The sequence below is a fragment of the Saccopteryx leptura genome, chromosome 6, assembly GCF_036850995.1.
Source record: "Saccopteryx leptura isolate mSacLep1 chromosome 6, mSacLep1_pri_phased_curated, whole genome shotgun sequence".
Lineage (NCBI taxonomy): Eukaryota > Metazoa > Chordata > Mammalia > Chiroptera > Emballonuridae > Saccopteryx > Saccopteryx leptura.
Window position 1 is genome coordinate 5882962 of NC_089508.1, and position 26821 is coordinate 5909782.

Genomic DNA, 26821 nt, shown 5'->3' on the forward strand with positions numbered 1-26821 from the left:
CATGGGAACAGGCGTCTGCTAACACGGGGCCGCCCAGGAACATGGGAACAGGCGTCTGCTAACACGGGCCGCCCAGGAACATGGGAAGTTTTCTCCCACAGGACCGTGTCCGGGTCCTTCTCCAGCGGCAGCCTCCAGAGCTGCATCAGCCCTTGGAACACCCCGCCTCAACATCACCCCCAGTTTACAGATGAGCAAACTGAAGGCGGAGCACCTGGCCTGGTCTGGCGGATCATTCATGCAGTCAACACATATTTATTGAGCATCGACTCTGTGCCAGGCCCTCGGTGGGCATGGGGGGGCCTCAGAGACGAATCACACACAGACCCTGTGCTTGAGGCGCTCACAGCCTGGCAGGGCAGTTGGTCACTTCAAAGGACACTCACAATAAAGTGGTCAGTGTGGTGTTAGAGGTAGCACAGGTGACCAAGGGAGCACAGAGGAGGGGCCCCTGGCCCGGCCGGGGGTGGCAGGGAGGGCTTCCTGGAAGAGGTGACACCTGAAGAGGGCTTTAGGGATTGAGGAAGAGTTAGGGTATCTGGCAGAAGGAGTGGCCTGTGCAAAGAGGTGGGGGAGACGATGGCACATCTGGGTGTTGGATGGGAGTTAGGCAGAGGCTGGTCCAGGAAGGGGAGTGGAGTTAGCAGCAAACAGGGAGCTCTGAGGGGCATGAAGCAGGAGGCGGCTGGCAGAGGGCCCTCTGGGAGCCAGTGTGGAGGGTGCCCCTGAGGAAGAGGACGGGGGGGCAGGGCGGGGGGCAGTGGGCTGCAGAGGAGGGTGGGCACGGCCCCTGCCTGAGGAGTCCGGTTCCGCCCAGGCCCCCTCAGCAGGGCGGCGGCGGGGGCGCGGGCTGCCAGCCCCGGGGCTGCAAGGTGCAGAGCACGGGGTCCAGCGGCTTGAGCGTGGCCTGTTCCTGCAGCCCGAACCGCTGCCCGGGCACCATGCGGAACTCCAGCCTCTGCAGCAGCTTGGCCATGACCACCTTCACCTCCATCTGTGTGTGCGGGGCGGGGAGAGCAGGGAGTCAGTGAGCGCAAACACCATGGCGGCTGGGCCCCCAGCCCTCGGCCCCCGGCCCCCCGCCCCCAGCCCAGGGCAGCCCGGAGTAAGGCTCGGACATGGGTCCTGGCCCAGGACAGGACAGGACAGCACCCCAGCGGTCACTTCTGCAGCCCGGGCCTCCTACCTGAGCGAACTGCTGCCCGATGCAGGAGCGGGGGCCCAGGGAAAAGGGGAAGTAGGTGAACCTCGGCCTGCAGGGAGAGAGGAGTCAGGGGGCGGCCGCCCGCAACGGCAGGGGCTGGCTTCTGCGCACGCGGGAAACAGCAGCCGCCTCTGAGCCCTGACTCAGCGCCTTCCCACGGAGCCCACTCTCGAGCCTTGCGGAAGGAGCAGAGGTCGCCCCATTCCACAGATGGGGGAGCTGAGGCTCTGAGAGGCGAAGCCACTCGCCCAGGGTCCTGTGTCGCTGGCTCGTGTGGCTAGTCAGGCACCCAGTTCTGGGCCGTCTGGGTCTGGACTCAGGGCCCTGTCCGTCCCTGGAGCCCGGCTCCGCACCGCTGCATTCGTTCCCACAGCACCCTCCAGAGGGAGTCATGGGTGTTCCCAGTTCTCAGATGGGGACAGCAAAGCTAAGGGGGGCGCAGTCACCTGCCCAAGTCACAGGGCTTCCCAGTATAAGGGGCTGGTTATGAGTGTGGGGCTTAAAATCAGTCTGAGCTGGGCTTGAACCCCAGCTTTGTCGCTTACCGGCTGTGCACCCTTGGGCAAATGACCTAACCTCTCTGAGCTATGATCCCCTCTCCCAAAAAGGGGGCATGGTGGGGATCATGGCTCCCTCACATCGATCTGGAAGGCTACATGGTCTCGGCAGGCAGAGGGCAGCCCAGACCAGAGGCCACTGGGACCATCCTTCCCCCGCCAGGCGCCCAGTCGCGGACAGCTCAAAGAGACACTCACTTGGGTGCTTTGGGGCCAAAGCGATCTGGGTTGAAAGTCAGCGGGTCCTCAAAGTACGTGTCCATCCGCCCCATGACATAGGTGCTGAACTGCCGGGCAGAGGGTGAGCTTGTGTCCGGTTCCAACGACTGGTCCCCTCATACCTCCCCCACCTGCTGCAGCCACCAGCGGGGTGACTTGGAGCAGAGTAGTCCCCAAGCCCCACCCCTGCTCTATTCCATCACCACCCCCCGCCATCTCCCTACCCACCCATCTGGGCTACTGTGGGACCCCACTGGCCCCTGGAAAGTCTCTAAGAGGAAGAAAGGGTGCAGCCAATGTGCCCCAACCACCAGCTGGCATGCTACATCGTCCCGTGCCTGGCCCGCCCTGAGGAAGAGCTACGATAATCCCTATTTCACAGATGAGGAAACGGAGGCTCAGGGAGGTATATGACTTGCTTGAAGTCACCTGACACGTAAGTGGCCCCAACTCAGGCCTGCTGTGAGGCCAGCTTTCTCTAGATCCCGAGGGCTGTTATTCCAAGTTTCTCTTCGACACCAGGCGTGCTTGGGGGCTGAGGAGCTGTGGAACCCCGCCAGCCTTTCACCTGCATTCACGAAGCCTCCTGACCGGGGTGAATGCTGCGTGCACCCCATAACGTGGGCACTGGGGGCCGGCCTCTGCCTCTTCACCCTGCATAGCTTCTCCCTGAGCTGCTCTGCCCCTGGCTCCCTGCATCGAGAGTCCGGGGCAGCCAGGGCTAGAGAAGGGCCTAGCTCTGAGCCCCAAAAAGTGAATGGGAGTGTAAGGCAGGGGGCGGGGCTCTCAGGTCAGCAACGGGCTCTGACTCTGTGCCGGGGATCTCTGCCAAACATGTGCATACATGATCCTGTTGACTCTTCTCAATAAACTGTAACCCAGGTTACCACCAACCCCATCTTACGAGGATGGCCCTGAGGCCCGGAGGTTCAGAATGTCGCCCAAGGTGGCCCAGCCAGCTGGGAGCAGGGCTGGGATTGGAGCCTGGGTCTGCACACAAGGTTGAGAGTTGGCCACGGGGCCCCGCCCTGCCAGACGCAAGGGCGTTCTAAAAAGACGGTCATTAAGGCAGGTGGCATTGGTGTATGGGTGTTAAAAAACAAAACAAAATAGCCCTGGCCGATTGGCTCAGCGGTAGAGCGTTGGCCTAGCGTGCGGAGGACCCGGGTTCGATTCCCGGCCAGGGCACACAGGAGAAGCGTCCATTTGCTTCTCCACCCCTCCGCCGCACTTTCCTCTCTGTCTCTCTCTTCCCCTCCCGCAGCCAAGGCTCCATTGGAGCAAAGATGGCCCGGGCACTGGGGATGGCTCTGTGGCCTCTGCCTCAGGCGCTAGAGTGGCTCTGGTCGCAACATGGCGACGCCCAGGATGGGCAGAGCATCGCCCCCTGGTGGGCAGAGCGTCGCCCCATGGTGGGCGTGCCGAGTGGATCCCAGTCGGGCGCATGCGGGAGTCTGTCTGACTGTCTCTCCCTGTTTCCAGCTTCAGAAAAAAACACCAAAAAACAAAATAGATAAACAGAACACAGAACCATGCACAGGGATGGAGCTGAGACAGTGTCTTTCTGCTGTGTGACCCACCGGTCTGTGGTGCTTCGCTGGGGCAGCCTGAGCAGACACACACACACACCACCTCACACCACACAGCACCTCACACCACACACAAAATCAATGCTGAGTAGATCAGAACTAAACTTTCAGAAAAAGATGTCACACTGCTAGAAGACAACGTCAGGGAAGATGCTGACCTCAGGCTGGGGAAGGATTTCTTACACAGACAAAGCAGAAGAAGCCACCGCGAAAGCCTCCCTGAGCCTCGGCGCCCTCGCTGTGGACGGGGCAGGCGCCCCCTTCCGGATCACCCCCGCTGGACAGTGTGCAGGGGGAGAAGAAGACCCCGCAGAGTCATGGTGAGACTCAAGTGAGAACACACAGGGCAGCCAGGGATGGGACCGGGGGGCCACAGACTTCCCCGACCGAAGAGGAGAGCCCAGATCAGGGCCCCCACGCACCAGGAGCGGGGTGTTGCCCGGGACTCTGACCCCGTCGATCAAGGTCTCCTCCTCCAACAGGCGGAAGGTGCCCCACGCGGGCGGGTACAGCCTCAGCGACTCTTTGAGGACCTGCAGAAGCCACACGGGGAGGTAGCAAGAGAAGTCGGGAGAGCCCACGGGGCGTGCTCCGGGCCCATCTGCGCTCCCACTCGCGGTGCTGAATGTGCACCGAGTCCGGCTCGGGTCCCAGACCCCTGCACAGTTAACTTCCCCTCTGTGTTCAGCCCTTCGTATGGCAGAAGGAGAGACTGAGGCCCAGAAGGAGGAGGGGGTTTCTAAAGCAACAGCAGCAGAGCCGGACCAGGAGCCAGGCCTCCCTCTGAGTCGGGTCCCACCATCCTGAGACACCCCTCCCCCCAGGAACAGGAGTGGCCTCCATCCTGAGACACCCCCCCCCCCAGGAACAGGAGTGGCCTCCATCCTGAGACCCCCCCCCCCCAGGAACAGGAGTAGCCTCCATCCTGAGACCCCCCCCCCAGGCACAGGAGTGGCCTCCATCCTGAGACCCCCCCCCCAGGCACAGGAGTGGCCTCCATCCTGAGACACCCCCCCCCAGGCACAGGAGTGGCCTCCATCCTGAGACACCCCCCCCAGGCACAGGGGTGGCCTCCATCCTGAGACACACCCCCCAGGCACAGGGGTGGCCTCCATCCTGAGACACACACCCCCACCAGGCACAGGAGTGGCCTCCATCCTGAGACACCCCCCCCAGGCACAGGGGTGGCCTCCATCCTGAGACACACACCCCCACCAGGCACAGGAGTGGCCTCCATCCTGAGACACCCCCCCCAGGCACAGGAGTGGCCTCCATCCTGAGACACCCCCCCCCAGGAACAGGAGTGGCCTCCATCCTGAGACCCCCCCCCCCAGGCACAGGAGTGTCCTCCATCCTGAGACACCCCCCCCAGGCACAGGAGTGGCCTCCATCCTGAGACACCCCCCCCAGGCACAGGGGTGGCCTCCATCCTGAGACACCCCCCCCAGGCACAGGAGTGGCCTCCATCCTGAGACACCCCCCCCCAGGCACAGGAGTGGCCTCCATCCTGAGACACCCCCCCCAGGAACAGGAGGGGCCTCCAGCTCTGCTGGCCCCCACAGGAGGGGCACGGGGCCTGCTCCCTGTTGGGAGCTCAGGCCTCTGGGGCCCTGGCTGAGGCGGGAAGCCACAGACAGCTCCCCTCACGATGGGCTGGTGTCCGACCGCCGCTGCACATCGGAATGACCGGGGAGCCCTCACCGTGCTGCGGCCTGGGGCCCGCCCCCAGCACTCCGATGTCCTCAGTCTAGGGGCAGCCTGGCTGGGGGGTCCTGTTTAATCTCCCAGGGGATTCTCCTGAGCAGCGAGGTTCGAGAACCCCCGCTCTAACGGGTTAGGGAGAGGGCAGTCCTGAATTGCTGAGTCACCCCCACCTGCCCAGAAGCCTCTGTCCCACCCGCACACCTGGGACAGGTACTGCAGTCTCCCCAGGTCCTCGTAGTCCAGGTGCCTCTTAGAACCGATGACCTCGTCCACTTCGGCCTGCAGCCTGTCGGGTCAGACAAAGACGAGTCCATCTTTGGACAGATGTCTCCACGTGAGTTTTCAGGAAGGGGGATGGAAGGAAGCAGGCAGAGGGGGACCCGGGGTTCACCACCCACAGACACTGCCCACCCCACTGTGGAAGACATCCAGGAACCGCCATGTCCAAACTAAGGTGCCCGAGCAGGTGGGAACAACGTCCCAGGGCCACTGATAGCATTCGCCCTGTGACTCTGCCGCCGGGACGGGCTGTAGGAAACCAGCGTGCCACAGAACAAGGGCTTTGCGCAGACTCCTAGCTCAGCTGCGGCCACAGGCGCAGACAGCCGGAAAGAGTGGGACGCATGGTGCAGGGTCACCGGCTGAGTGACCCTGAGGCCGTGCGCCCTTAGAATAACACGCGGCACTAAGGGAGTATTTGGACACCTCACACCCTCCAGATCAGGGGTCCCCAAACTTTTTACACAGGGGGCCAGTTCACTGTCCCTCAGACCGTTGGAGGGCCGCCACATACAGTGCTCCTCTCACTGACCACCAATGAAAGAGGTGCCCCTTCTGGAAGTGCGGCAGGGGCCGGATAAATGGCCTCAGGGGGCCGTAGTTTGGGGACCCCTGCTCTAGATGGTGGTATAGCAGTTCCACAAAAAATTAAACACGGAATCACCACACAGTCCAGCAATTCCCAACTCCGGGCACACACCCAAAAAAACTGAAGAGCCGGGTCTCAAATAAATCTCTGTACGCTCGTGTTGGTAGCAGCGTTACTCACAATAGCCTAAGGGTGGAAGCAAGCTCAGTGCCCACAGACAGATACACAAGATGTGGTCCATCGTGCAATGGAGGTGACTCAGTCTTCAGAAGAAAGGACACCCTGACCCCTGCGGCCGCAGGGGTGCGCCTTGAGGACACTATCCTGAGTGAAACAAGCTGGACCCCAAAGGACACAGTGCAGGACTCCACTTACGTGCGGCACTTAGAGTCGTCACACAGTGGACAGGAAGCAGGATGGGGGTCCCCAGGGGTTGGGGAGGGGGACAGTGTGTGACAATGTGAAGGTGCTTTTCATACCACTGAGCGGCACAGTTGAAACAGTTAAAATGGCCAATTTTATGTTATGTGTGTATGTTTTGTCATAATATTTTAGAAAGTGGATTTGGGAAAAGGTTACAATAACATGGGGTGATGTTGTGATAAAACACGTGATTAACCATGAACTGCCTCTGGGTGGGTGGGGTCAGCATGGGTGGATTTATTATTATTATTATTATTATTATTTTAGCTTTTCTGCTTCTCCCAAATATTTTATAACAAGCATATTATTATCACATCTTTTTAGAAACCTAATAAACTATTTTAAATTCTCAAGAAGCCCCTTTACGCTGGTGGTAACCGCTAACCGCAGGGCTCCCCCCTTCTCCCCAGTGCTCCCCCCACACCCACCCACCACCTGGTGGCAGTTTCAGGGCGCTCTCACATGTGGCTCCCCCCTTCTCCCCAGTGCTCCCCCCACCCCCCCACCACCTGGTGGCAGTTTCAGGGCGCTCTCACATGTGGCTCTCCCCTTTTCCCAGTGCTCCCCCCACACCCACCCACCACCTGGTGGCAGTTTCAGGGTGCTCTCACATGTGGCTCAGTCAGTCTGGGCCACAGTCCTTGAGGGACCCTGTTTGTGTTTAAGGAAACCAATGGCCCCGCTCAAAGGCCACGTCCCCAGGCATGCCCCCTCTGTCCCACCAGCGGAAGGCCGCCACGTCCTCAGCATGAGTTAGAATTCTGTTAAGGCCTCAGTGGCAGCCCCTGGCCTCTTAGAGCTGCCAGTTCCATGACTGAAATAGACTTGAAGTGAACAGTCCCAGGAGCACATGCATTTGTGAGCTGGGAGGAAGCTAGTGGCTACTTTAGGGGTCTGGGAAGGAGAAGGAGAAGGAAGGGGAAGGGGAGGGTGATGAGGAGAAGGAGGAGTAGAGGAAGAAGAAGAGTTGCTGTTGTTCTCTCGAGAAAAGCAGGGAGAAGAGCTTCCAGAGAGGGAACAGCATATGCAAAGGCCCTGGGGTGAAGAGAAGCAGGACACAATGCAGAGGGCTCAGCCATGGGATGTGGGAGCAGGTGGCCCGTTAGAAATAAGACCCCAGACAAACCCCTTTACCAACATCAAGGGAAGCCTCCCCCTCCCGGCCCCGCTCCTCGTACCTTGCCAAGATCTCGGGCTGGCGTGACAGCTCCATCACTGTGAACGCCAAGTGGTTGGCAGAGGTCTCGTGACCTGCAGGAAAGGAGGAGAATGGCAGCTCCACATGGGACTATAGAGTGGCTGCTGGCCTGGCTTCGGAGACGCCAAGCTCTGTGTGGCAGTTCAGACCCTCACTCTACCCCTAGTGGTTGAGCTGGGCACACAGATATGAAGGGACCCTGTCCACCTCCACATCGCCTGATGCTTGCTGGTGCAGCCAAACAAATGACATTTGCCTCTGCGTCCAGTTCTCACACTCTAAAAGCCCCTCCTTCCAACCACCCTGGAGCCTTGCCTGGCCTGGAAGGATGCTCGTCCCCATTTTGCAGAAGAGAAAGCTGAGGCTGAGAGAAGTGGGTCTCCTGGGGTTCACACAGCAGGAGGAATGGAACCGGGACTCAAGTCAAACAAGGCCTTTGAGCCCAAGGTCGTGTTCTCCCCAGGCTGTGGGCACCAGCCCCTGAGGTCAGGACAGAGTGCCTCTAGTTGCCGGGACCACCAGCTGGCTTCCCCGAGAGGGCAGGGATCATCGCCAGAGGGCCGATCCTGAGTTCTGGCAGGATCTGGCCAAGCTGACAGTCTAACTGCCCAGTCGGCCTGGGAAGGAACCACCTGCATTGCAGGAATCCCCTCTAAAGGGGTGGGTGGCCCTCCAGTGGCCACCACTGCCAGCCGCGGGGCCTTGGGGGACCTCGGGGGGCCTGCTGGAATGAGAGGAAAGGGCCAACACCTCACAGCAAGTGAGTGATGGGAAGCGAGGCCCTGTGGCTCCCAGGGTGAGTCAGGGCTGGGGACCCCATGGGGGGGGAAGGAGGGCAGAAGCAGCCAGAAGTCCCGCCCTGGCCCTGGCTGTCTGTGGCCAGCCGTGACTCAGTTTCCTCTGCAGCCCTGTGTTCAGTGTCCAGACACGGCAAGGGGCCAAGGGAGAGCAGGGCAGCTGGTCTCTCTTCCGCCACCAAAACCCCACCACCCAGCCAGGTTCCCAGCCAATGCGGTCTGTCTGTCTGTCTACCGCCTCCATCGGACTATAAACTGTCCTGCAGCTTGTGCAGCTCTGTCTTCCCCGAGCCCAGTGTCCATTCACTTGTTCATTCACTGCAGCGTCCAGTCTGCACAGGTACCTACTGCGCTGGGCGCTGGGAACACACAGGTGAGCGAAACGACAGAACCCCCACCCCCACCACCCCCCGCTCACCAGGCTCACAGGCCTCACTGAATCACACAGACAGATACGCCACTTAACCTGTGAGGCGTGTGGGCAGAGGGGCTCTGGGCAACATGGAGAACATGTGTCTGGGGCCTGACGAGTCAGGGCAATCACTGAGGGCTTCCCCAAGGAGGAAGCACCTGAGGGATCCCCGAAGAACAAGAGGGAGTTTTCTAGGTGAAGACAGATGCTCAAGAAATATTTGATGAGCAAATGAATGAAGCTGCCCCACACACACTCTGAGTGAGGGGAAGCTTGAAGTCACATGGTCAAGCTCTGCTGAGCCCAAAAAGACAGCATCACAAGTCCCCATGATTGCCAGCTCCGTGAACAGGTCAGACGCACCCGGGGGCCTCCTGGACCTCCCCAGGCAGAGAGAGAAGGCTTCTCGCTCCTCAACCCAGCCCGCTGAGTTCCACAGCCTAACTCTCCTCAGACAGCCAGAAAACCCGCTCCGAGTCAGGACGTAGGGGTCCACCCTCCCCATCGCGTCTGCAAGGCTCTGAACCCTGGGTCACCGATGAAACTACGCACCAGCAATGAAGAAGGTGACAAAGTTGTCCAGCAGAATCTCGTCGTCCTGGGTGTCCTCCTCGGCTGGAAGACACGGGGAGAGGTGGTTCAGGGCACGGCAGTCGTGCCAGCGGTGACGCTCACCTTCAGCGACACCCCTTCCCACGGCTCGTAAACACCCGAACAACGGCCACCCCGCCCGCACAGGGAGCCCCGCACCTTTGAGAATCTGCGTGAGGATGTCGGCGGGGACGTCCTCGCCCCTCTTCAGGGCCTCCCGGCGGCGCTGGACCCAGTCCTTGCCCACCTGGCGCAGGAAGCGCACGCTCTCCCGGATCTCCCGGAGCTGCTTCCACCTCCCGGGCATGAACTGAACACGAGTTCCAGCTCAGGACGGCCACGGAGCCCCTGGGCGGTCCAGGTGCCTCCCTCTCCCCTCCTGCCCCCGCCCCCGCCCCAGCTCCGACAGGACTACCGATCCACGGCCGCACCAGCAAAGCTGTGTGAAAATTCTAGAAAAGATAAAGGACCCAGAGAGACTAGATCAGGAAAGCCAGCTGGGGCCCTGGCCGGTTGGCTCAGCGGTAGAGCGTCGGCCCTGCGTGTGGAAGTCCCAGGTTTGATTCCCGGCCAGGGCACACAGGAGAGGCGCCCATCTGCTTCTCCACCCCTCCCCCTCTCCTTCCTCTCTGTCTCTCTCTTCCCCTCTGGCAGCCAAGGTTCCATTAGAGCAAAGTTGGCCCGAGCGCTGAGGATGGCTCCATGGCCTCGGCCTCAGGTGCTAGAATGGCTCCAGTTGCAGCGGAGCAACGCCCCAGATGGGTAAAGCATCGCCCCCTGGTGGGCATGCTGGGTGGATCCTGGTTGGGTGCATACGGGAGTCTGTCTGACTGCCTCCCCGCTTCTCACTTCAGAAAAATTTTTAAAAAGAAAAGAAAAAGAAAAGAAAAGAAAGAAAGAAGACCAGCTGAGCCCAAGCATCTGTCAGCTTCCCCTCCCTGCACCAGACCCCTAGGAATGGTGAGGGAGATGCGTGAACACATTCAGGAAGCACTGGAAAATACAAAGGGCTCCCTGAAGGATGGAGGCAATTAGGATTGCAGTGAAGGAGGAAACCACAGTCAGAGCACAGTGAGGTGGAATCAGCAGCCAGGAAAAAAAAATGGAGTGGCCTAAAAGGACTACAAACTGGATACTGAAGTCCCAGGGAACAGGCATCTGTCTGAGAGTCAACTCAAGTACCACCTTTCTCCCCCACCCCCTTTTTCTTCCTCCTTCAAGCCTGGAACAGGAAGTGATAGCTGGAGCTGCAGCAGCCATCTCATGACAATGAGGTGATGTGCTGGAGGCAGTCAAACAAAAAGCAAGTCCAGGAGCACCTGACACTGGAGCCATCCTGGTCATCCCAGCTTGCCTGTGTCTGGGGTCATCGTACACCAGAGAAAGATGAACTCCTCAGTTACTTTAAACCACTTTCATTTCGAGCCTCTACTTTGGGCCATGTTTGCAAATCCTAACCGAGTTCAGAAGTCACTTCAGATATACAGACCAGGACTCAAAACTCATTCTGAAAAGAAACCACTGGAGGAGGAGCTCCAGCAAACGGGGAGGACACAGCCAGGGTGGCTGGCCGCGGAACGGGCGCTGGGCAGTACCTTGGCCAGAGTGTTGCGGGATGCGGTGATGCCCTCCAAGATCAGTTTCACTTTCCCGGACAGAGGCTTCTGGGCACCCAGCAGCATGCTGGTCTCCATCCCAAAAGCTGCCTGGGGAGAGCGAAGGGCCGGGTCACACCTTGGGGCTGGGAGGCCCGGAGACCCAGGGCAGAGCCTGGCGCCATTCAGCTGGGGCCCCAGGCCCTGGGCTCAGGGCTGCTGCTGAGCACCATGTCGTCAACTCCTTCCGGGGATAATTCCAGCCCCGCTGAATGTGGCGAGGATTAAGAAACATGTTGTAGCTTCTAAATGAACCTCGGACTCCTTCCCTGACAAGATGCATCTCCCCTGAAATGCAGCCTTCCTTGGGTGTCCATTCCACACCCCGCTTCGCAGTGTATTATTAAGTGACAATGACTCTTCACTCGCTGTCCCTGCACTCTAGCTGTCTGACCTGCCTTTACCCAGGTTTGGGGTTATCTGGGGCACCGCTGGGTCTCCCAGGGTAAAAAGCCAAGCCATTACCCGATGGGAGAGCTGGGGGGAGGTGGGCTTTGACTGGGAGTCAGGCAGACCCCAGATCCAGTCCTGCTTCTGCCCCTGACCAGCCACAGGCCAGTCCCCACACCTCTCGGTGCCCTGCCCACTTCTGGAGAACGAGTCAGTAGCTCCGTTATGCACAGAGTGATACGGGGCTCCCCGCCCAGAGGAGGGGCTGCTCCACGAGGAGGGACAGGAGTGTAGCAAAGGGAGAAAGAGGGAGGGAAGGGGAGCCCTTTGCCCGGAAGGGGCGTGCCCTGCTCCACACCCCGCCCACCCATCACCTTAGCCAGGATGTCCATGGTGGTGCAGGTGAGCATTTCCTGCATGGACACCGGGGTCTGCCCGTCCGCCTTGGCCTCCAGAATCTCCACCAGCTGCTCCGCTTTCTCGTTGAATGTTTCCATCAAGCTGACCAGGGAGCTGGAGGAAGAGCACAGTCGGCAGCAGCCACTGAGAGCAGCCCAGGGCTGCAGCCGTCCCGAGAAGCCCCCTGTGGCGGGAGGCCCGTGTGCAGAATGGAGGTGGGGGCCCCTCCCAGCCTTCCTGGCCTCCCCTCAAGGCCTAGCTCCCAGTCTGGGGTCGCAGTATCAAACGAAGCCCTGGGGTTTCACAATTCCCCTCCACTCAGGATGGCCGCTGTTTCGTTACTCTTGTCCTGACGGTTCCATGAGTCCTCTGTACACCACTGGGCCCCTCAACTCTGACCTCAAGTGCATGTGACAGTGCAGAAACTCCAGAGAACAGAGAGCAGGACAGAAGGAACAGCCTCTGGGGTCTCCAGAATCCATGTCGTGTTCCCTCCCACCTCTGCCCCCACTGCCCGCTCTCCCTGCCTGCCTTGCCCTGGCTCCACCTGCAGCCTCGTTTTCCCATTCCACTCCCGTCCTTGAGCAATCACAGCGCCCGACCTACATGGGCATGAGTCCTCAGACGCAGAGCGCCCCAACACACAGCGCCCCCCGCCCTGAGTCCTCAGACGCAGAGCCCCCCAACACACAGCGCCCCCCGCCCTGAGTCCTCAGATGCAGAGCGCCCCAACACACAGCGCCCCCCGCCCTGAGTCCTCAGATGCAGAGCGCCCCAACACACAGCGCCCCCCGCCCTGAGTCCTCAGACGCAGAGCGCCCCAACACACAGCGCCCCCCGCCCTGAGTCCTCAGATGCAGAGCGCCCCAACACACAGTGCCCCCCAGCCCTGAGTCCTCAGACGCAGAGCCCCCCAACACACAGCGCCCCCCGCCCTGGGACAGCTATCTGGCTCCTCTGCCAGGCACAGAGCTTAGAGAGAGGTATAGAAGGATGTACTCCAAACTCACAGAAGTGGCACCCTGAGGGGATGGGAAGGGGAGACTGCCACATGGCACCTTACACATTTCTGATTTTTTTTACTAACAGGAAGTGCTGCTTTTAAAATTAAAAGCAATTTTTAGGCCCTGGCCGGTTGGCTCAGTGGTAGAGCGTCAGCCTGATGTGCAGAAGTCCCGGGTTTGATTCCCGGCCAGGGCACACAGGAGAAGCGCCCATCTGCTTCTCCACCCCTCCCCCTCTCCTTCCTCTCTGTCTCTCTCTTCCCCTCCCGCAGCTGAGGCTCCATTGGAGCAAAGATGGCCCGGGCGCTGGGGATGGCTCCTTGGCCTCTGCCCCAGGCGCTAGAGTGGCTCTGGTCACAACAGAGCAACGCCCCGGAGGGGCAGAGCATCGCCCCCTGGTGGACAGAGCGTCACCCCTTGGTGAGCGTGCTGGGTGGATCCCGGTCGGGCGCATGCGGGAGTCTGTCTGACTGTCTCTCCCCGTTTCCGGCTTCAGAAAAATACAGGAAAAAAAAAAAAAGCAATTTTTAATGTTAACAACCTGGGTAAAGGATATAAGGGTGTTCTTTCTCCTATTCTTATTCTTAAAATTTATCTATTAAAAATTTGAATTTGCCAAATAGGAAGTTTTTTAAAAAAACATTAAAAAGAAGAAATGGGAGAAGAGAAAAAAAGGGGCAATTATTTGTAATTAGGAAAGCAAAGCAGCCCTCATCGCCCACCCACCCAGCAGTCCCGCTCGGGCTTCCAGCTCAAGGCCAGGGGCCGGCATCCTCTTGCCTCTGCTGCTGCCCAGCCCCCACCACGCTGCCTGCATGTTTTCTCCTTGTGGCCCAAGCCACGGCTGAAAGCACCACTCTGGTCCGGTCCCTTACCAACCTAAAACACTCTGAAGCAACTTGTTGTTCTCAGGAGAGAGTCAGTAATCCTCAACTGAACCGGGGAGGCAGATGCTGTTCCTTGCTGACTTTCACCTGTGGTGCTTGCTGCCTCCCTATTACAGTGGCCTCTTAGCTCCTCCAAAGTACAGTGCTCCTTCCCGCCTCAGGGCCTTTGCACATGCTGCCCCACCCATCTGGAGCTCTCCTCCCTGCTGCCTCCTGTCCCCATGTCCCGTTACCACCTGAATGCCTGTCCCCTCTCTAGATGGATACCCAAATGCCACTTCCTTAGGGAAATGTCTCCTGAGACCCAAGCAGGCCTCATACACGTTTCCATAGCACCCTCAACTTCTTCTTCATCACACTCACATGGTTGGCAAGTATGTATTGATTGGCAAGATTATTTGTAGTTGTCTTTTTTCTTTCTTTTAATCACATGCAAGGAGCCTATTTGGATAGTCTGTGGCTGGTGACCTCACAAACACTGGATCTCCCGCCACTACTGTGGATGTAAACTCAGGGCTGAAACGTCAGCCGTATAGCAAATCCCTATCCCCTTGTCTTGTATGGAAACAGCTGGGGCCAAGGTCTTTCCGGAAAAGTAATACCGGAAAAAGCCCAAAGTGGGCTTTTTGTCAAGAATACATCATAATATTCTCTGTGGATCCCGGGTGGAGAGGAAACTTACTAGCAGTTCCTGTTTTTCCCTCATTTGTCCATTAGAACTCTACAAGGGTCAAAACACCTTCCTAAACATGCACGGGCACCTCCCAAAGCTTGTTTCTTACAACTTTGTGGAATTCCGCGTTTCCAATAAAACAGTCATCTCTTAGATGAATGAATACCTTACTGTGAGTGAGACTAGGGAATAAAAACGTGGGGTGATGGTTGCACAGCATGTGAGTGTGCTTAACACCCCTCAACTGCACTCCTAAACTGGGCAAGATGGCCAATTTTATGTTATGTGGGTCTTACTGCAATTAATTAAAAAGTAAGTCTGTCCGCGGAAGCATGAAATCAAGTGTAAAATGCTGTTCAGATGCTAGGTCCTGTGTCCAGAAGAGGGTTCACCTAGACAATGCCAATGGGATGTAGGTCACGAGCACTGTGGGTGGCCATCTGGTTAGAGCGATGTGTCTGTGTCTTCTGATGACTTCAAAGCGCCCTGAGGGCCGGGGCCATGTCACCTTAACCGGCCTTCCTCACCCTGGCTCTTGGCACAAGTATTCATTAAATAAATGCCTCTTTCTCATCTGCTCCTTCTCAGTCTCACTCCTGGCAACTCTCCAGCCATCCCAAGACTATTTCAACTTCATCCCCGTGTTCGTTTGCTCCACGGGCATCCCCGGAGGGTTTGTGAAGTGCCCGGCGCTGTGCTGGGCACGGGTGCAGGGGCAGGCTTCTTCTCTGGTGAGGATGTGGATCACAGGAGCGTGAACTCAGCCTCGAGCTCAGGGAACGAGTTCCCGAGCAGTGACCTCTTATCTGGGTGTCCGAGGGGGCAGAGGGCTCTCTGGGGCACACAGAAGGCAGAGGGGACAGCAGGGACAGAGGGCTCTCTGGGGCACACAGAAGGCAGAGGGGACAGCAGGGACAGAGGGCTCTCTGGGGCACACAGAAGGCAGAGGGGACAGCAGGGGCAGAGGGCTCTCTGGGGCACACAGAAGGCAGAGGGGACAGCAGGGGCAGAGGGCTCTCTGGGGCACACAGAAGGCAGAGGGGACAGCAGGGACAGAGGGCTCTCTGGGGCACACAGAAGGCAGAGGGGACAGCAGGGACAGAGGCAGAGGCGCCAAGAAGGGCCCAGGGTTTCAGAAACGCGGAGGAGAGAGGGTGCAAAGGCTGGGGGTGGGGGTCTAGTGCGGGGATGGGTGGGGTCTGACCTTCACCTTTCACGTGATAGGGAGCCATGCAAGGCTTCAGGAAGGGGGAGTAAGGTGGTCACATCTGAATTTTAGCAAGATCTGTCCAGGGCAGGGAAGCAGAGCCATTGGAGGAAGGAGACAGGAGGCAGGGTGGCAATGGAAGCCCAGGCCAGTGTGCGTGTATCCGCTCACAGGTGCATTTCATACTCAATAGTAGCTTCACAGTGGGGAAACCCGGAGGACGCTGCCTCGACCGCGTGAGCGAAGCGAGCGTCTCCCACAACGACAAACTGACAGCCTGTGCCTCCTGACACCGTGGCATGAGGAGGTCACCACGTCACTTCCGTGCCATTCCCACTAGAAAGCATAACCTGAGTGTAACTGCAGAAACAGCAAGCTCAGACGGAAGGACGGCCAGCAACACTGGCTTGCAACCTTGAGGTCCAGACAAGCAAGGGAGGACAGTGAACTGTTCTAGAATGCTGGAGAAAGAGGCATGCTAACCAAACGTGACCCGGGACCTAGATTGGGTCCTACACAAGGGAAAAATAGCTGCAACTACAAGTGACAAAATCCGGATATAGAGGGTGGATTACAGCACTGGGTTGATGCAAAATGTCCTCATTTTGATAAACGAGCTGTTGTCACATGAGAGAAAGTCCTTGTCCTTAGGAAAGATGCCCAGAACTATTGAAGGAAAGGGATCACAATGTCCCCAACTTACTCCCAAATGGTTTAAAAAAAAAATAAGTACTATATTTAAAATAACGCATATATGTCTATACACATACAGAGACAAGGATAAATATATTTCTATACACGCATAGAGAAAAAATGATAAATGGTGATTTAAACAGAAACAATAAGTGAATCTGGTAAAAAGATATTAGAAGTCCCTTAGACTATTTTGGCAGTGTTTCTCCAGATTTGGAATTATATCAGAATAAAAGATCACCTTCCTCAAAACGTTAAACACAGACTTGTCCGGTGACCGAGCAATCTCACTCCTAGGAGCACACGCGAGAGAAATGGAAACATATGTCTGCATGAAAACCTGCGCTCAAGAGCTCGGAGCAGCACCACCCACAAGAGCCAAAGAAGGGAAACAACTCAAACGTCCGTCAGCTGATGAGCGGACAAGCCCACAGCGGCACATCCACCCGCGGAACATTATCTGGCCAAGGAAGGAATGAAATCCTGACACATCCTACGACGAGGCAGACCTCAGACACGTCATGCTTCCAGAAAGCAGCCAGGCACAAAGGACCACATATCATGTGGCTCTGCTGATAGGAAACGCCTAGACCAGTGGTAGTCAACCCGGTCCCTACTGCCCCCTAGTGGTAGTCAACCCGGTCCCTACCGCCCCCTAGGGGGTGCTCCAGCTTTCATGGTGGGCGGTAGCAGAGCAACCAAAGTATAAATAAAAAGAGAGATTTAACTAGAGTAAGTTGTTTAATAAAGATCTATTCTGCCAAACTTAGCGAAAATCCGACATAAAGTACTTGGTAAGTAATTATTGATATATGCTTTCACTTGCTGTAACTCTGCTTTATAAATTTTATAAAGTAAAGTTACTTCCCTACTTTATAAATCACCATGACTGTGGAACCAGTGGGCAGTTAGAAAATGTTACTACTAACAGAGATACAAAAGTGGGCGGTAGGTATAAAAAGGTTGACTGCCCCTGGTCTGGAATATGAAACCCATTGAGACAGTGCAGACGAGTGGTTATAGGAGTTGAGGGCATTGAGACAGGGCAGACGAGTGGCTGCAGGAGTTGAGGGCATTGAGACAGTGCAGACGAGTGGTTACAGGAGTTGAGGGCATTGAGACAGGGCAGACGAGTGGCTGCAGGAGTTGAGGGCATTGAGACAGGGCAGACGAGTGGCTGCAGGAGTTGAGGGCATTGAGACAGTGCAGACTAGTGGCTGCAGGAGTTGAGGGCATTGAGACAGGGCAGACGAGTGGCTGCAGGAGTTGAGGGCATTGAGACAGGGCAGACGAGTGGCTGCAGGAGTTGAGGGCATTGAGACAGTGCAGACGAGTGGCTGCAGGAGTTGAGGGCATTGAGACAGTGCAGACGAGTGGTTACAGGAGTTGAGGGCATTGAGACAGGGCAGACGAGTGGTTGTAGGAGTTGAGGGCATTGAGACAGTGCAGACGAGTGGTTACAGGAGTTGAGGGCATTGAGACAGGGCAGACGAGTGGTTACAGGAGTTGAGGGCATTGAGACAGGGCAGACGAGTGGTTACAGGAGTTGAGGGCATTGAGACAGTGCAGACGAGTGGCTGCAGGAGTTGAAGGCATTGAGACAGTGCAGACGAGTGGTTGTAGGAGTTGAGGGCATTGAGACAGTGCAGACGAGTGGTTACAGGAGTTGAGGGCATTGAGACAGTGCAGACGAGTGGTTGCGGGAGTTGAGGACATTGAGACAGTGCAGACGAGTGGTTACAGGAGTTGAGGGCATTGAGACAGTGCAGACGAGTGGTTACAGGAGTTGAGGGCATTGAGACAGTGCAGACGAGTGGTTACAGGAGTTGAGGGCATTGAGACAGTGCAGACGAGTGGTTGCGGGAGTTGAGGACATTGAGACAGTGCAGACGAGTGGTTACAGGAGTTGAGGGCATTGAGACAGTGCAGACGAGTGGCTGCGGGAGTTGAGGGCATTGAGACAGGGCAGACGAGTGGCTACAGGAGTTGAGGGCATTGAGACAGGGCAGACGAGTGGTTGTAGGAGTTGAGGACATTGAGACAGTGCAGACTAGTGGTTGTAGGAGTTGAGGGCATTGAGACAGGGCAGACGAGTGGTTACAGGAGTTGAGGGCATTGAGACAGGGCAGACGAGTGGTTACAGGAGTTGAAGGCATTGAGACAGGGCAGACGAGTGGTTACAGGAGTTGAGGGCATTGAGACAGGGCAGACGAGTGGTTGTAGGAGTTGAGGGCATTGAGACAGTGCAGACGAGTGGCTGTAGGAGTTGAGGACACTGAGACAGTGCAGACGAGTGGTTACAGGAGTTGAGGACATTGAGACAGTGCAGACGAGTGGCTGTAGGAGTTGAGGGCATTGAGACAGTGCAGACGAGTGGTTACAGGAGTTGAGGACATTGAGACAGGGCAGACGAGTGGTTACAGGAGTTGAGGGCATTGAGACAGGGCAGACGAGTGGCTGCAGGAGTTGAGGGCATTGAGACAGGGCAGACGAGTGGTTACAGGAGTTGAGGGCATTGAGACAGGGCAGACGAGTGGCTGCAGGAGTTGAGGGCATTGAGACAGTGCAGACGAGTGGTTACAGGAGTTGAGGACATTGAGACAGGGCAGACGAGTGGTTACAGGAGTTGAGGGCATTGAGACAGTGCAGACGAGTGGCTGCAGGAGTTGAGGGCATTGAGACAGTGCAGACGAGTGGCTGCAGGAGTTGAGGGCATTGAGACAGTGCAGACGAGTGGCTGCAGGAGTTGAGGGCATTGAGACAGGGCAGACGAGTGGTTACAGGAGTTGAGGGCATTGAGACAGTGCAGACGAGTGGTTACAGGAGTTGAGGGCATTGAGACAGGGCAGACGAGTGGTTACAGGAGTTGAGGGCATTGAGACAGTGCAGACGAGTGGCTGCAGGAGTTGAGGGCATTGAGACAGTACAGACGAGTGGTTGTAGGAGTTGAGGGCATTGAGACAGCGCAGACGAGTGGTTACAGGAGTTGAGGGCATTGAGACAGGGCAGACGAGTGGTTACAGGAGTTGAGGGCATTGAGACAGGGCAGACGAGTGGTTACAGGAGTTGAGGGCATTGAGACAGTGCAGACGAGTGGCTGCAGGAGTTGAGGGCATTGAGACAGGGCAGACGAGTGGCTGCAGGAGTTGAGGGCATTGAGACAGGGCAGACGAGTGGTTACAGGAGTTGAGGGCATTGAGACAGTGCAGACGAGTGGTTACAGGAGTTGAGGGCATTGAGACAGTGCAGACGAGTGGCTGCAGGAGTTGAGGGCATTGAGACAGTGCAGACGAGTGGTTACAGGAGTTGAGGGCACAGACAGGAAACGGGAAGGGCAGGTGACCGCTTTTTGGGGTGATGAAAACGTTCTAAAATTGACTATGGTGACGTTGTATCATTTTTGAATATACGAAAAACCATTCAATTGCATCATGTAAATGAGTGAATTGTGTCTCAATGTAAGTTACTTAAAAAATAAAATGTTATCCAAAAGTGAACATGATATGAAATAAAATGAAAAGTCCAGGTGAGGAGTGATGAGGTGTGAGCTGGGGGGTCTTGGGGAGCAGGGGCCCCCACACATCTAGGTCTCATTGCCATTTAACCCTGATGTTTGCAAAGTATGCAGGGACCTCTCAGCTTCCCGGCCCACTGGCTGGCCTCTTCCCTCTGTCCCTTCTGCTTGGGTAGGGCCCCCTCCCATAAAGACTCCCCCTTCCCAAGCCCACCCGTGCCAGGCAGGCCAGCACCGCCCCTGACCCACCAGACCCACGCCGCCGACCCGGGACACGCTCACCTGCGGCTGAAGGCCAGGTCCAGCACCCGCCGCTGCTTGTGCCAGCGCTCATAGTCACATTCGGACACCAGGCCTTGGCCGAACAGCCTGCGGGACACCAAAACTTGATGAGAGAAACAGGGTGAGGGGACGGGACTGACCGCCTGATGGGTGCAGGGCCACCTGCAGGGTGATGGGTGCAGGGCCACCTGCAGGGTGATGGGTGCAGGGCCACCTGCAGGGTGATGGGTGCAGGGCCACCTGCAGGGTGATGAGTGCAGGGCCACCTGCAGGGTGATGGGTGCAGGGCCACGTGCAGGGTGATGAGGGTGTTCTGGCACTAGACAGTGGTGATGGCTGCCCTGTGACTGGGCCAAATGGCACTGAACTGTTTCTCCACTGTGGCTAAAATGGTGAATTGTATGGTGTGTGAATGTAACTATGATTTAAAAAAAAAAAAAGAAGCCTGACCAGGCGGTGGCGCAATGGATAGAGCGTTGGACTGAGATGCACAGGACCCGGGTTCAAGACCCCAAGGTCGCCAGCTTGAGTGCGGGCTCATCTGGTTTGACGAAAAGCCCACCATCTTGAACTCAAGGTCGCTGGCTCCAGCAAGGGGTTACTCGGTCTGCTGAAGGACCGCGGTCAAGGCACATATGAGAAAGCAATCAATGAACAACTAAGGTGTTGCAAGTGCAATGAAAAACTAATGATTGATGCTTCTCATCTCTCTCTGTTCCTGTCTGTCTATCCCTCTCTCTGACTCACTGTCTCTGTAAAAAATAAATAAATTAATTAATTAAAATTAAAAAAAAAAAGAAAAAAAAGAAATGAGGCCCTGGCTGGCTAGCTCAGTTAGTTAGAGCGTCCTGAAACACCAAAGTTATGGGTTTGATCCCCGGTTGGGAAGCGACCACTGAATGAATGCACAACTAAATGGAACAACAAATGAATGCTTCTGTATTTTTTTCCCTCTCTCCTTTCCTTTCTATCTCTCTAAAATCAATCAATACATTAAAAAAAAAAAAAAAAGAAAGAAAGAAACAGGATGCTCGCATGTCCCCACCTCAGCGACCCCGCACTCCACTGCCATGGAGGGAAGGAGAAGGGAGGTGCTGATGACAGGAGCGGCGGCCCCATGCACGGAGCGCGTGGTATGTGCCTGGCAGCCAGGATTCGGGCCCTAATGCGACCCCAAGGCTCTGGGGCCCCCGGGCCCTCTGTGCGCAGCTAGAGGCTTCCCCCCAGGTCCCCTCCTTGCACCTTACCTCTCGCCAAACACAGTCTGGATGGCGTGGTACATCTTGGAGTCCTTGTTGTACTTGGTCGACATCAGGAACTTCTAAACATCCCAAAAAAGCCAGCATCAGCTCAGGTACCCGAGAGAGGCTGCAAAGGACTCAGCAGTGTGAGTCTTGTGATACACACTCCAAATAACCACGCTGAGCTGAGTGCCAGCGACCTGTGAACACTTCATACGCATGGCCTCGCCTAACCCTCCGGAAGTCCTGTCCTCAAGCAAGAGCATCCCGTTTGGGGATGAGGAAAGTGGGACACAGAGGGTGAAGTGGTTGTCTTGAGGTCACACAGCTAGAGGGCAGTGTGTGTGGGGGGGGAGGCTTCCTCACTGTCATGCCTACACCTTGCACCTTCCAAAGCAGCAAGGACCAGAGAGCACACGGGTGCTCTGAAACCAGAGAAGCTTGGAGGGAGGGCTTCTGGGATGCAGAAGAGACACTCAGCACAGATTCAGGGTTGTTCGTGTCAATACAGCCATGGAAGTCAGGGAAGCCTTCCTGGAGGAAGGGTCAACTTTCTCACCAAGAGCTGGATGGCACAATAGTCACATTAGCTAACAACTCTTGAGGCAGCATAGCCAAGGGGCTAACAGCTCCGGCTGTGGAGTCACCTGGCTTGCATTTGAATGTGGGCTCCACATCCTCGTCTCACCGCCTCTGGCCCTCAGTCTCCTCATCTCACAAAACGGGGAAGGTGAAGGTGCTGGCCTGGTAGGCTTGTCCTGAAGAGTAAATTGCTTCCACACCACAGGGCTGAGAATAGTGTCCGCACGGAGCAGGTGCCCCGCGAGTGCCAAGCTCACAGCAGCATCCTGGAGACCATCTCATGCCCAGTCAGCTGGGAGACGTGGGTGGGTGTTACTTTAATGCTCATTTACATACAGATGAAAAAACCTGAGATTTAAATCTGGCCTGAGGTCACACACACACAAGGTAAATGGCCACAGGATGTGTGGAGGAGGGGAGAGAGGACCGTGATCCAGGTGGAGGAAGCCAGGGTCACAGGTGCACTCGGGCAGGGGCACGTGGGGTGGGGAGGAGCTGGAGAGCCCTGCCCGGGGCACACTGGGAAATTCCTGCTGCACCGACCCCGGGGCACACTGGGAAATTCCTGCTGCAGTGACCCCGGGGCACACTGGGAAATTCCTGCTGCACCCGGGGCACACTGGGAAATTCCTGCTGCACCCGGGGCACACTGGGAAATTCCTGCTGCAGTGACCCCGGGGCACACTGGGAAATTCCTGCTGCAGTGACCCCGGGGCACACTGGGAAATTCCTGCTGCACCCGGGGCACACTGGGAAATTCCTGCTGCACCCGGGGCACACTGGGAAATTCCTGCTGCACCGACCCCGGGGCACACTGGGAAATTCCTGCTGCAGTGACCCCAGGGCTGGTGGTATCTATGAGATTTGCTTCCAAGGGTCTAATAGCTATTTTTTCAGCTGAAAGGAACCCCTAGAAGTGGCTGGCTCTGGATCATTAAGCCGCATCCCAGGGGCCCGACTCCCACCCAACCACTTATATTTGTAAGTCAAGTTCTGTCACGACCCCACTCCCTAAGGACTGTTCTCCTGAGAAGAGACATGACAGTGAAGGCCAGCCTCCCAGGCCCCTCTCAAACACCCCTGCGCACTCTAAGGCAGGTGCCAGCCCCAGTCTGGACCAAGGAGCCCCCACGCCGAGGCACTGCAGCCTCGACATGGGCTCTGACCCCGTATCCCATCACCAGGGGTCCCTATGCCTGGCTGCCCCTGACACTGGGAACCCTTTGGCGGCCCAGGAAGCCAGGTTCTGGGGCACAGGGATGCAGAGGGTGCCCTTGGCCACCTTGCTGCCTTCTCCAGTTGCCCTCACTGGCAGCGTACTTGTGCCCAGACTGCTAGGGACTTGCCCTCCTGCCCTAAACAGCCAGCAAAGCAGGGAAAAGATATGCAATGTCTGTTTCAGACACTGGACAACAGGCAGTGCGGGATGTGCATCTTGAGAGAAAGAAGAGGGGGGAATGGAAGGAAAGCATATAATCTCGGATCGCGCCAGCTTTCTGTCTAGAGCCCGTGTCAGGACAAAGACACTAAAAGAAGAAACTCAGATATAACCCAGCAGCCTTCCACATTCATGAGCCAGAGATCAGAGTCCAGGCCAGAGAAGGCCAGAGTGTGCAGGGCAGAGTCCCTGAGAGGAGGGAACTATGCACAGAGAGGGCTCCTCCCTGGCCAGGTAGCTCAGTTGGTTAGAGCATTATCCCAATAATTTGGGATCATTTGGCCAAAGTTGTGGGTTCGATCCCTGGTCAGGGCACATGCAAGAATCAACCAATGAATGCATAAATAAATGAAACAAAAATCTATGTTTCTTTCTGTCTCTCCTTCCCTCTCTCTTTAGAAAAAAAAATCAATTAAAACAAAAAGAAGAAGATAGAGCTCCTATGCAGAAATCAGCATAGGGACCCTCGCATCTTTGAATGAATACCAGTCGGTGCATGTGCAGAGTACAACTCCACAAGACCAGGTAAAAAACAACTTCTGGGAAAGGACAATCATCGAGTAACTATAGGCTGAACAGTTCTCAGAGCTTACACAGGCTAAGAATTGTTCAAATTCCAACAGGCAAGAGTTAAACCTCAGACACAGGCCTTTATTAGAGGCCCCAGAAGGGTCACTCCATAGTAGTGGGGCCAAACTAGCTCCACAAAGTCTACTGTGTACCAAACCTACAGAAACCTTGAAGCAAGCCAGGACAGGACCACACTGATCAGTAAGTACTTTTATCATCTGACAACAAAATCCAGCACTCTTTAAAAGAATGAAATTAGGCCCTGGCCAGTTGGCTCAGTGGTAGAGCATCAGCCTGGTATGTAGAAATCCTGGGGTTCGATTCCCAGTCAGGGCACAAAGAGGAAGTGCCTATCTGCTTCTCTACTCCTCCCCGTCTCGCTTCTTTCTCTCTATCTATCTTCCTCTCCTGCAGCCATGGCTCCATTGGAGCAAGTTGGCCCTGGGCACTGATGATGGCTCCATGGCCCCCTCCATGGCGCTAAGAAGAGAACTCTGTTGCTAAGCAATGGAGCAATGCCCCAGATAGGCAGAGCATTGCCCCCTAGTGGGCTTGCTGGGTAGATCCTGGTCCCAGCACATGCGGGAGTCTGTCTCTCTGTCTCCTCTCCCCTCGCTGAACTAAAAAAAAAAAAAAAAAAAAGAAAAAAAAAGAATAAAATTAAGTCAGGCACTCAACAATGTACAATTCACAATGTCCAGTGTGCAACAGAAAATTACTAGACATGCCAAAGCGCAGGAAATTCTGAACTATAACCAGGTCCAGAAATATCAGAGATGATGGAGAGAGAGAGAAAAAACTAATGACACAGTAGTGAAAATAAAAAGAAATACTAAAATATAACCCAAAAGAAGGCAGGAAGGAGGAAAAGGGAACAAGCAACAGTTGGGACAAACAGAAAATAAACAACAGCATGGCAGATTTAAACCTAACCATATCAATAATTACATTAAATGTAAATGATCTAAGCATTCCAATAAAAAGGCAGAGATTATCAGACTGTATAAAACAGCAAGATCCAACTATATGCTATCTATAAGAAACTCACTTTAAATATAAAAACTCAGATAGGTTAAAAGTTAAAGAATAGAAAAAGATACACCGCCCTGGCCGGTTGGCTCAGCGGTAGAGCGTCAGCCTAGCGTGCGGAGGACCCGGGTTCGATTCCCGGCCAGGGCACACAGGAGAAGCGCCCATTTGCTTCTCCACCCCTCCGCCGCGCTTTCCTCTCTGTCTCTCTCTTCCCCTCCTGCAGCCAAGGCTCCATTGGAGCAAAGATGGCCCGGGCGCTGGGGATGGCTCCTTGGCCTCTGCCCCAGGCGCTAGAGTGGCTCTGGTCGCAACATGGCGACGCCCAGGATGGGCAGAGCGTCGCCCCCTGGTGGGCGTGCCGGGTGGATCCCGGTCGGGCGCATGCAGGAGTCTGTCTGACTGTCTCTCCCTGTTTCCAGCTTCAGAAAAATGAAAAAAAAAAAAAAAGAAAAAGATACACCATCAACATTAAGCATAAGACAACTGGAATGGCTATATTAGTACTGGACAAACTATAGTCTAGGAAATAGAATATCAACCAAGAATAGACGGGGACATTTCTAAAGATAAAAGGATCAATTCATCATAATATTACAATGAAAAATGTGTACACTTCTAATAACACAACTTCAAAATGCGTGAAGCAAAACTGATAGAAGTGAAAGTAGAAATAGACAAATTTATAATTGTGGTTGGAGAGTTCAACACTCCTCTCCCAGAAATTGCTAGACCAGGTAGACAGAAAATTAGTTAAGATTTAGAAGATTAGAATAACACCATCAACCAACTGGACCTGACTGATATTTCTAAAATACTCTATCCACCACTTACAGAACATACATTCTTTTTAAGTGCTCATGAACATACACAAAGATAGGACATATGCTAGGTCATGCAACAAATTGAAATTAATTTTAAAAGGATTGAAATCATGAACGGTATTTTCTCTGACCTTACAGAATTAAATTAGAAATCAATAACATAAAAATGCCTGGAAAGGCCCTGGCCGGTTGGCTCAGTGGTAGAGCGTCGGCCTGGCGTGCGGGGGACCCAGGTTCGATTCCCAGCCAGGGCACATAGGAGAAGCGCCCATTTGCTTCTCCACCCCCCACCCCCCTCCTTCCTCTCTGTCTCTCTCTTCCCCTCCCGCAGCCAAGGCTCCATTGGAGCAAAGATGGCCCGGGCGCTGGATGGCTCCTTGGCCTCTGCCCCAGGCACTAGAATGGCTCTGGTCAAGGCAGGGCGACGCCCCGGAGGGGCAGAGCATCGCCCCCTGGTGGGCAGAGCATTGCCCCCTGGTGGGTGTGCCAGGTGGATCCCGGTCGGGCGCATGCAGGAGTCTGTCTGACTGTCTCTCCCCGTTTCCAGCTTCAGAAATTTAAATAAAAAAAAAAAATGCCTGGAAAATCTCATGATATTTAGAAATGTAATAATATATATTTAAATAATCCATGGTTCAAAGAAAAAAATCAGAAGGGGAAATTTTTTGATCCAAATGAAAATAAAAGCACAACATATTGCAATGTATGGTACTTGTGTACTAACATAGTGCTTACGGGAAATGTATAATATGAGAAAACAAAGTCTAAAACCAATTGTCTAAGTTCTCACCTGAGAATAATAGAACAAAAACAAATAAACTCAAAGCGAGTAGGGGAAGGAAAGAAAGAGCAGAAATAACAAAGTAGAAAA

The 26821-nt window shown here is 55.5% G+C and overlaps 1 protein-coding gene and 1 non-coding gene across 2 annotated transcripts in view; one reads left to right on the forward strand and one right to left on the reverse strand.

Moving 5' to 3' along the window:
* Positions 1 to 219: 219 nt before the first annotated feature.
* Positions 220 to 26821, reverse strand: part of CYP46A1 (cytochrome P450 family 46 subfamily A member 1) — a 37262-nt gene continuing 10660 nt past the window's right edge. The window contains exons 4-15 of the mRNA XM_066343335.1: positions 21514 to 21587; positions 20267 to 20353; positions 11982 to 12120; positions 11158 to 11268; positions 9722 to 9872; positions 9524 to 9586; positions 7743 to 7815; positions 5475 to 5559; positions 3992 to 4102; positions 1960 to 2048; positions 1187 to 1253; positions 220 to 994 (exon numbers count right to left, since the gene is read on the reverse strand). Of these exons, the coding sequence (XP_066199432.1) occupies positions 824 to 994; positions 1187 to 1253; positions 1960 to 2048; positions 3992 to 4102; positions 5475 to 5559; positions 7743 to 7815; positions 9524 to 9586; positions 9722 to 9872; positions 11158 to 11268; positions 11982 to 12120; positions 20267 to 20353; positions 21514 to 21587 (1221 nt within the window). The 3' untranslated portion in view covers positions 220 to 823. The remainder of the gene's footprint in view (positions 995 to 1186; positions 1254 to 1959; positions 2049 to 3991; positions 4103 to 5474; positions 5560 to 7742; positions 7816 to 9523; positions 9587 to 9721; positions 9873 to 11157; positions 11269 to 11981; positions 12121 to 20266; positions 20354 to 21513; positions 21588 to 26821) is intronic.
* On the forward strand, positions 13131 to 13206 carry TRNAI-GAU (transfer RNA isoleucine (anticodon GAU)). The gene has a single exon. It is a non-coding gene; the product is annotated as a tRNA-Ile (tRNA).